We start from the raw sequence: 10,950 nt of genomic DNA on the forward strand, positions 1-10,950 counted from the left end.
TGTACAAACGACGCGCTCGTAGCAGCCTCGATTTGGCATGAAATTTAGCAGCTCAATCTTATAACAATTGTTATCCGCACTGAGCGTTGTTCTGCCCTAGAAGAAAAATGTGTCCTCAAGTTATATTGGCGTTATTACTCAGGCCGTATATCCACTAAGACCAGACGACTCACTGAAACACACTCCGGAGACCCTGGTTCGATTCCCGCGCAGCCCATGTTGTAAGTTGTTTTTATTTATGAGTTGCCTGCCGGAATTTTTCGCTCACGGCCAACGCCGCGGACGCCGACACCGACGCCGACGACATCGGCTTTTCTGCGACACGAGCTCCTTAACGCTGTCGCGTTAGCAGTTTCACTGCAATGTTCTCTCTCTCTCTCCCTCAGGAGCTGAAGCGTCCGGCTCCAACACCAAAGCCGTAGACAGCGAGCGCCCTCTCACTACCAGCAGCGACACGAAAGCGTCGTCTGCGACGACAGAGACACAAAGCGGCGGCAAAGTGAAGAGCATAGAGTCGGGAGAAGTCGGCACTGACGTCAACCCTGAGGTCACCGCCAGCAACCGCCCCCGAGGTCTCTTAGCGGCCCTGCCCCTGCCAACCAAGGTGCACGGGCCAGGTAGGGAACTGCGATGAGTCTGGTCTCTCGTTGCGACTATGTGCGCCCTTCCTGCTGTCCAGGCACAAGAAGATAGGTCCAGTAGAATGAAGTCGAATGCCATAGAAGACTGGATGTAGTGGTGAAATTATGAAATCTTAAGGCGTAAGTAGGGTTTGGATGATGCAAGACGCGTGTGTGTGCAGATGTTTGGGACAGGCACTGGACTCAAATGGGATATTAGTCATATCTTATGGTTTCAATCCTCGTGTGGACAATCCTGCTCGACGGAAGTTCCCGTCGCGCCATTCTTGTACAAACTACTTCATGAGGTGCTATCTCTGCGAGGACTTCAGCGCTATCGTGAGTCAATGGAGAAGTCCTTCAGCCGGGTGCTCTTCAGTCAATGTTTATCACTTTATTCCTGGATCCTAAAAGCACAAGATGACCCACACATCTTGAGCTTCTAGCTACGTTTTCCTTGGCTCAAATGATTCTTGGACACTTAGCTGACGAAACAGAATTACCAAAGAGTCGCGAGTCGAGTCGGTATAGGTCATTTACATATTCCTATTTGGCCAAGCGCAGAAGAAAAAAAAAACTAGTGGGAACTAAGCATCTTGTTTTATGTCCCGTGTTTTCTCGCCTTTGTACCAATATTGATTGTCTGAGTCCTGATGACGTAGATCACTCGATGGTTCCCTGGTTTTCCACGATTCCCTTTTCCATGTAAGACGACACGTATGTGCAGCTTACAAGTAATGACAACAGTGCATTGAAAACGAAGACGAAGAAAATCAGGCGCAGACACAACCCAAGCGCCGACTATCAATTGAAAAATTTATTTAGGGAACGAGTCAATATACACTTCAACTGCATATGCGCCAGCAATGCAACGAAAGACAGGACAAGGGACCATGGTTAGGTCAATTAACACGAAGTAAAGCTACACGAAAAATAAGAGTTACCTAACGCCTACAATACAACAGTTACTAAAAGCACTTATCAGCTATTCACCAATACCAACTCGGCCGGCTTTCCTTTCATTTCAAAGCACGTACCGTTTTTCTTACTTTCTTTCTTTTTTTTTTTTTACACCCAGGACCGCGTTCCCTGCTCTGCCTGGTGGAAGGTGGTGGCGTGCGTCCGGGACCCCCGCTTCACGAGTGCTCGCACTTGATACTCGGCGACCAGGTCTTCGACTTCCTGCAAAGGGTCATCAGGCCGCCCAGTAGAGGTATAGGTCCCTGCCGCTGCCGCGTTTGCTGCATCAGACATAGTATATTCGCAGTTCTCTCTCCTTCTTTTACACACCGCAACTAAAGCACGCGGCGCTGTGTTGATATAAAAGAACTTGGCCAGTTATTAACAGAATTCACAACAATGGGTGCTGACGTCTATGTATGCCAAAACTCACTTTTTTTCGTACGCGGTGCCGCTTCTGTCAAGGTCACACGACGTTGGGCTTCAAAGTAGTCAGGTCTGGGTTCTCGTAACGTACTCGCACTGAAGTATGTATATAGGCGGCTCCGAGTCGCACCCTATCCCTCTCTCGCACATCGCATCTCAAGCATACGGCGAACTTACTCGGACGATTTCGTTTGCCTGTGCGATTCGTTAGAACGCACTTCACGTCAGTGCAAATGCCTGGCATGCTCGCGCATGCGCGGGCGGGCGCGTCCGTGTGTGCATGTTTGTTGACTGAGTCAGCATTGTTTTCATGTTTGCTTGATCGTTTAATTGCTTTCCTGTGTTCTTTCTCGTCGCCATGCCTACTTGTTTGTTTTTCGTCTGCTCGCTTCTTATTCTTCAGTTACGCATGAAACCAGCATCAAACTTGAACGCTTCGGCGCTTGTCCCGTGTACTTTCCGCCCGCGTCTCTCGCCTCGTTTGCGACGTTGCAAATACCAACGTTAACCCGCAGCGCTTCCAACTGTCGATTCTGCTAAACTGCCAAAGCCCTTCACTTTCTCTTGGCACACCGCAACTTTTTCCCCCTCACTCCCCCGCCTCACCGAACGAACCGTCCCTGCAGGTTCCGGCGGCCGCGCACCGCTGCCCATGACCACGGCAGCGATGGCCGAGCAGGTGCGGGCACTGCGCTCCGAGTCCGCTCCGGGCCTCCGGCTCCTCGTCGGCCTGCGCCCGCTGGACGTGGAGAACACGTACGTGCGCCTCTGGTCCAACCGGTCGGGCCTGGCGGCGTCGGCAAACCTGGCCTACGAGTGGGTCCGTCGCGCCGGCCTGGACGGCATCGCCCTCACCAACCTGGTTGTGGGACGCCACACCGTCGACGCGTACGTGAACTTCCTCAAGGTACGGGCGTGCTCCAAGCTAGCCTTGTAAACCTTTATTACGACGTGCGTCATGACGTGTTCACCTTTGTATTGCCGTGCCACCGACAAAGATGAGGAGGATGTTGAGCTAGAGTGAGCGAAGAGGACGAAGTAGCCATCGACCTGGACAGCGGTGAGACGGGCAGCTCCACTGCCCAGCCGTCATGGTCCATCCACATCACTAGTAAACGGTATTCGGCCGCAGCCACCGGCCGCCTAACAGCGTAGCATTTAGGCACCTGCAGCCAGAGTGTTGTAAGCCTGCCTCTTCACGTATACACTTTGAGGAAAGTGGGACGTCTGTGCATCTATAGAACGTTTATAGCGCCTTCAAGTATGTCTATAAGACGTATATTACTCTTCTAAAAGGCTTTAAGAGAAAGTTCATAAAGCCCTTACAAATTTTGGTACGTCTATGTGTTCTTGTCTTTAAGACGTCTACAAGACATGTATGGGACTACCTTAGGACATCTATAAGATGTCTATATAGGAATATATGAGAACATCTGATGACCTAACGTGCGGGTTCTCGTAAGATGTTTGCAATTTACAAACGCATCTGTCGAGCTGCATGGATGGCAACTGCCGTGGTCACAACTGAGTTTTATCTCCTTCTTCTCAATGCATTAGCGGCTGCGCGCGCTCTTTCGCGAGGACTACCTCATCGTGTTCGGCTTCTTCCACCGGGAGAGCCACGAGCACGACCACGCCTACACCGAGAACGCCATCCGCACCATCGTCAGGTGAGCAGCGTATACGGGCTTGAAAATTCGCGAGGCGAGATCAAACACTTTCCCTTCGTCCCACTTTACGTCATCGTCTGTCTTTACTCAAATGTGCCAGAACAATTGGAAGCGATATACTAGAGAATTAAGCGAAAATGGAACGAGCTGCTATAGTGCCCAATTGTTGCTAATTGTCCCCGAGATAAAGATGTAGCATTTGTGGTCAATGTCTATATGCCCCTATCGTAAGACCCTTGTAGAGACTGAAATGAATTGGTTAATTTAACTGTTTACCGAGTTACGTACGTGGTAGTACCTGGCATGTAGTGTTGTCAGTCTTAAAATGACCTGAGCATGGCCAGATTGAGCGAGTAGAGCTTGGCAGAAGCTGAAGTCCTATAATGTGCGCACAACAGGATGACTCCCTTTTCGCAATGTCAGCCTTTCTTTCTCTTTTCTTTTTGAGCAATCCGACCAAGCTGTAACGTAACGTTGTAGTCCTCCATCTGGACGAGTATCGTGTTCATCGTCCAATCGTCATTTGCGCTGAATGCGAAGTAAAACAATCTCAGTAATTCCTTCCGCCCACTTCCCTGTCGTTTTCCACTTCGAAACGCAGGCTGTGCAGCTTCACCGTGTTCGAGGCTCACGACGTGCGGCCACGGCCGTGCCGCTCCTTCGTGATGAACGCCCTGGACGAGTACCGGTACGCCATCTCCAACGCAACCATCGTGAGTGTGCTGCGGTCACTATTCTTGCCGTATATCTCTTTTTAGTTAATCAGTAGTATTACTTGCGAGTGTCATTCAACAGAAAAAGAAGACGATAAGATATGGCCGAGCGGCAATGCAAACATAAGCAAAGATATATGGATTCTTTTAACAAAGAATCTGCGAGTATGCCGTCGTATATGAACAAGCTGCCGTGAGCCTCGAGATATATCTCGTTGTTGCGCGGCCACGATTGCGTTCGCAGATGTCGTCGCTGGCCGTGATTCGACGTCTGGGCGTGCCACGTGACCAGACGTGCGTGTCCATGAGCCTGGCCGTGATGCGCTTCCTGCTGTACGACCAGCCGAGGCGCTTCGGTCAGGTCTGCCACAACTACTTCCCCGAGTCATACTCCATGGTGAGAACACGCTGACCGTTTCGGTCTCGAAGATACAGCTAATTAAAGGACAGTATCAGCGCAGCAAGAACATACTACTAGCTTAACTGGACGTATATCCGCGAGAGCCTCATCAGGACTGTCCTGTATGTGTAAGCGGAGGTAACGTTTGTGTAGCGCACGCAGTGCATGTAAACGCCTGCCAGAGGCTCTCGACCGTGGGCTCGAATCCCATTCTGGTCGCCATGGCGGCACCATGACTGCCGAGCGCGCAAGGAGGGGAGCGAACAACACAAGCAGAAGTTATCTGCGGGAACGAATGGGTGCAGCTTCATTGCTCGCACAAATGGGCGCTGGGGACATCGGGGCATATATGCATGGTGACAATAGCTACCCACTCTTGCAAATGAGAGGCTTAATTTCGAAATCGAAACCACGCCCTCATATAATAATTTATATTGCTTGGACATGAGCTCAATCCCCACGCAGGCGTCCCAATTCACATCTACTCTGTAATAAAAGAAATGGGTCACGGGAAGGTGTAGACTTCAATAATGTTAATAGTGGCGCGCGAGCAAGGAAAACATCAGCCTGCAGCCAACGTTACAAGGGTCTTCCCTCGATGATTAATGGGTGTTGCTCGAAAAAGATAACATACAGGGACGTATCTTCCCTGACGAGGACTTGTCCCCTTGTCGAAATGTTTGCCATCTGCGGCTTCCATTGCTCGCCTACACTGTTCAACAATGTGTTGACACACACGGTACTCCCGTAAGCACATCGTGGTCTTCGCGCGTGTGTGGGACCATTCTTCGCATTCAGCGACGTGCATACATGAGCCCAAGAAACGCGTTCTCTAATCGGGCAAGAATGACGCTGCAGTCGCTGCTTTCGGTCCCTGTACTACACACATCGCAGCACTGTCGCGAGTGGACCGAGATACGGTACGAGCGGGGCGCCGTGGCCAACACGGCGCTCGTGCATCGGCGTGCCGTGGCCGTCGCCGAGATCATGGACAGCTTCGACAACGAAACCACGCTCGCCCGCAAGGTACGCGACGCATGTGCAGGGTGTCCCACGTAACTTGAGCCAAACCTTATAAAATATGCGAATGCCACGTAGCTGGACGGGACCAAGGTAATGTTGTTGTTTGCCGTCGCTTGGATAGTACTCGACCTTTTTTTTTTTTTTGATTCCGCCTAATTACATCGTTAGTCTAATTAATGAACCTCCCAAATATTATAATTAGATTAAGCGTGTCAATGAGAGAATTGTAGAGCGACATGAAAAACTCCCAATACAGCTTTCTGTTGCTCGACACCTGCTACATAGAAACTGTTTTTTTTCGAGCGTTAGAAATTGCGTCCACTTTGGGCTACTCTACATAAACTATAACTACATAAACAAATGCACTCATTTTCATGTCAATTACGTGCAGCTGGCGTGCTTTCCTGTTCGCGCTTATGCTCGTATGGTACTCGCTGAAGAGACCGCCGTCGCAGGTAGCGGCGCTTGTCCGGAGTTCCGGCATCCCTTGCGTCGCCGTCTACAACGTCGAGCTGGACGACGCCACCGGCACCTGCGACTCCGAGACGCCCTACTCGAGGCTTACCGCGGTGGCCACCGCGTTGCGCGGCGCGACGATCGCGAAGCAGACCACCGCGGTGCCGAAATCCACGCCGCGCAAGGCCGTCGGGCCGTCGGAGACGACTGTGTCGAGGCACCGCCACAAAGTGCGCAAACGAGTCTTGGTGGCCGTTAAAAGGCGGCGCCACTAGCGCTGGGACCGCCGCGATGCCAGCGCCCACCAGATGACAATGCGCACCGAGACACGTCTGTTAGGGTTTGAATCGTTAGCGGTAGTGATGTGTTGTTAGTTTTCGTGCCATCGAGTGTGCTATTCGATATTACGCTATGTATTAGTAAGTTTATACGGCGAATACGGTCCTCATGTGCTTGCCTTCTCTGTAATCTTTCCAATCCCCGGGGTGTATTGCTGCTGTCTTATGGTGAGCTACTACACAGGCGGCCTCCGACGCAGCAACACAATCAAAAGCCACTTACTAGCTTGACTACGATCTATAGCGTGAAGATATAGGTCAGGCTGCACTTAGTGCAGTCAAATTATAGCAACCCCGTCAATTATTGTACATAATGTCACTATAATATTCCACCATCCACGCAGAATAGCAGACTATGAATGCACAGTACCTTCGGAGCCCAGGCTTATTCAGGCTTAGTAAATGTAATTTCCACACATCTCAGTTGAGCACATTATGCTACTACAGAATCACCAACATACGTTGTCAAATGGTGGGGGGTAGCCACTGGGAAACAGTGGCACCAATGTGTCGCATACAACCGGTTACAAAGACCATCTCCTCCATTTTTTTTCAGTGTACTATTCATTGATCGTAGCCTGAAAGCTACTTTGACTGTACATACATTTTTCACAAATGTGATGTTTGTGTGTAACAATATGTGCTACACTCTTGTATACACTGTTCCTTCATCTCGACTTCCTGGCATTAAAATGTCGCTGAAGTATTTGTAGTGTGCACTGCCATTTAATGTATTGAAATGAAAGCATTGTTTGGCACCAGTGAGATTATGAAGTTATTTGAGCATTTAAAATGTGGAGACCCATATTACGTATTGGCAAATAAAGGAATTGTTTGGCACTTGTGGGATTGATAACCAGGGCTTCTCCAAACAGTCTAATGCACCAATTCCATTTACTTCATATTTTCTTAAAGTTTTAAAGTGATGTATTACAATGCACTTTTTGGACACCCACACACAGAACACTGTTAGAACAAATGTACACCCTCTGGGTCATATCTTGCCACAGAACAATAATCATCTGCCTCGCTTGCGTTTCCTTCCTTTAACTTAACACTGCACTCTACTTTCCTATCGAGAATGCTGTGATGCTGATAACGCGCATGCCGTTCGTGACTTGGAAGTACCGAACTTGCAGCGCTAAAGGAAACACGGACAGGACACATGATTATTGTTGTGTCGCAAGATACGACCCAAAGGGTGCAATTTTGTTTAAGATTGTATAGGTATCATCATAAATGTCCAGTTATGTATTCATTACACATTAACACTTTCTTTACTGTGCTTGCCACCAATTTGCAATACCTTTAGCATTCCATAAATGCGAACTACTATTGTCCCAGGCTTTTCCCCAAAGCAGAGCAAATGGCTTTCACTTATCACTCCCACGTAACAAAGGGAGTGTTGGTTACTCCTTTTGCAAGTTCAAATGCACATCCCACATTTAGCTCCCCAAATGAGTGCATTCAACCTTACAATCCCTTTGCTCTGGCAAAACTCTGAACATGCTCCTGTGTTGGAGAGTATGCAAACTCTGCAAAGAGCGATATAAAAAAGTGTTTACTCTGGCAAAAGGTCACACCAGCCATCCCTTTGTTCTTGGAGCGGCGACATGCTGCTATACATCAAACGGCGCCCAAAGGGTCAGCACTTCACTGCTGGATGAAAGTGTGTGAATATTCAATGCCTGCCATGTGCATCAAAGATGGTGCAGGGCTCCTCATTCACACCCACTGCCACTGCGGTGCCGGTGTCAGGGACAGCATGCCCCTGTGCTACGTCCCTAAAACTCGCACAGGGCCGCGAAGCTAACATGTATATGTCATGCACTCCAAATCTCGGCCCTAGGAGAGTGACCAAAAGCAAGGTTGCAGCATGTATACATCCCGGGAAGTGCTGGTAATACGTAATGCCGCTTTCCTTGTAGGATCTGCATAACTACGCTGCACATATATGCAACGCCTGCTGTGTGTCCACACAGTCTTGCGGTGCAAACGGTCAGGAAAGAAAGTTCAGCAGCATGTTACACTCCTGTAACACGTGAAGGTAAAAGCCGGCTACATACATGGTAGTGCGTTAAGTTGTACAATCGGAGGGGTCAGACTACTTCCGATACAATGAGTCGCAGTGTGAAGTGAACGTGCGGCACTGCAAGTTGATCTCAATGACAAATGCGAGCACCTAATGCACCACATAAAGGTTCTTTCGTTCATTCTTTCTTTCATTCCTGAGCCACTGCAATGAGCCACTTGTCTTTCGCCTTAAAAAAACATACTCGAGTGACACGAAAATGCAACACGTACTTTCAGACAGCTGCAACTATTCAGGTGATCAATGGGTCAAGGCTGCCCTACACCCGCAGCGGAATCTCTAGCTTTTGATAGCTTGGTCACAAGCTTTAGTGTCATAGAAAAAGCGAGATTCAAATACCCTGTCACGCGGGAAAACTTAATGTCAAAGTAAACACAACAAGTGACATACTTATCTGCATGGAGCTGGGAGGAGATCCAAGCCAGACATGAATTTAAGATGTTTGCCACAATATGGCCACATGGACAATATTGCCACTGGGGGGGAGAGGGGGGAGGGCGTGAGCAGTAAACGACCAGGTAAAAGTGAAATGTATTGCAAGTTTGGATTCACATTCAAACGAGCTGCTTGGCCTCACATGCCCTAATAATGACGTTAAATATACTTACTTGCTGCAGCATACCAAGGACATTGAAGGTAAATGCCACATGACTTGACGCGAATTACACTAAATTTTTTTCGTTAGATGGCAACTTAGGTTTAAGCTGAGAGTCTTTCAGCAAGGTTCTTTAAATGCAACACTTGGGCTGGGTAAGTGCAGAGATGATACAACTGATCAGACCAGAGAAATCCGAGGACACCTTGAGTTGTGAATGAGAAAGCATTAATGTCCAATCGAACGCCACTGAGCGGTCCTTAAAGTTATGAACTCGTCGTGGGCAAGCGAGCGCATTGAGATGCTTGGCACATTTTGATTTGGCCTTACTGAGGCGCAATTAGAACACAGGCAAGAGCTTGTGCGGACAAGAACTCACAGGTAACAAGCTTCTGTGAGAGTGAGAGATATGCCATCACGGCGATGCCCTCTCCCCTCATGCAACCCTTGGTGCATTAGCACTTCAGCAGGTGTTCTTTTTTGCCCACGCTGCTCCGTCCAGGCGCAGCTCGTGACGTGGCATCACAGCCAATGGGATGTTTGGTGCTGGTTTGCTGCTACACAAGGTCCAGAAGAACTTCAGTTTGGCCTAGTTGGTGTTTACTGCATATCATAATGACCGCAAATAAACATGGGGACAGCAGAAGAGAACACAAAAACGACACGGGTGGAACACAGACAACACGGTTGTTTTTGTGTTCTCTTCAGCTGTCCCCGTCTTTATTTGCGGTCATTATGATATGCAGACTACAAGGTATTTTGAAGGTGAAAATTTCAGCGCAAAACCCAGGACAACCCACAAAGAGACGTGCTTGTCTCGTCTCTTCTTAGTGGGTTGTCCTGGGTTTTGTGCTGAAATTTTCACCTCCGAAATACCATGTACCAACTAGTCCCAACCGAAGTTTATTACAGACTACAAATGCTGGCTTTGTTGCTCAATGGCCATTTGAAGTTGCCGCACCAAAAGCAAGCACATTGGAAGATGTGTTAACGCACAGTGCCCTTACTTTTCACAAGATTCGCATACATATAATCCAGACAACTGCTACAGCCACATGAAGTAAGAATGAACAGAGAAACGAACAATTTATATCCATGGCACACGAAACTAAAATACTCAACCCCCCAAAGACCAACATATTTTTTATAGGCTGAATTTTATGTATAAATACTCTGATTCAAGCCTTGGAAATCCATTGTAGAGCCCACACTATCATTTTTTATATGCTAAAGAGAGTTCTCAGTTGTGGATAGGTCAACAAATTACTAATTACCATACCTAATTAATGCATAATCAATGATCATTTCATTTCCTTTGCACCAATACACTCTCCATGGTCAGAAACAAATGTCCACAAGTTGTTTAACTTTCTTTGATGTGAAATAAGGCTCAGGCTCAGTGGGGTAAAAAAAAACCCAAGTTAATGCTCTAAACTAGCAAGAGCCTACTTTTACCAAGGATGATGGCAGGGTTGCAGAATATATGCATGCCAGGCAACGCTGGCATTACATAATGCCTCTTTCCTTCAAGATATTCCATATCAGCACTGCACTGCAGATGTATGCAATGCCTACGTGTACGCATATGCATTGAACATGATCCAAATTTCTCATTTTTCCAGGTACTATTCATAAGCATGGGCCACATCATAATGAA

The 10,950-nt window shown here is 48.2% G+C and overlaps 1 protein-coding gene across 1 annotated transcript; it reads left to right on the forward strand.

Annotated features, from left to right (window-relative positions):
• The first annotated feature begins 2,505 nt into the window (after positions 1 to 2,505).
• LOC126525740 (uncharacterized) lies at positions 2,506 to 6,105 on the forward strand. The gene is made up of 5 exons (XM_055067653.2): positions 2,506 to 2,913; positions 3,564 to 3,676; positions 4,278 to 4,389; positions 4,634 to 4,786; positions 5,684 to 6,105. Exons 1-5 carry the CDS (start codon positions 2,659 to 2,661, stop codon positions 5,846 to 5,848), a joined length of 798 nt encoding a protein of 265 aa, XP_054923628.1. The 5' UTR covers positions 2,506 to 2,658; the 3' UTR covers positions 5,849 to 6,105.
• Positions 6,106 to 10,950: the final 4,845 nt, after the last annotated feature.

Source organism: Dermacentor andersoni, chromosome 8 (assembly GCF_023375885.2).
Source record: "Dermacentor andersoni chromosome 8, qqDerAnde1_hic_scaffold, whole genome shotgun sequence".
Classification (NCBI taxonomy): Eukaryota; Metazoa; Arthropoda; class Arachnida; order Ixodida; family Ixodidae; genus Dermacentor; species Dermacentor andersoni.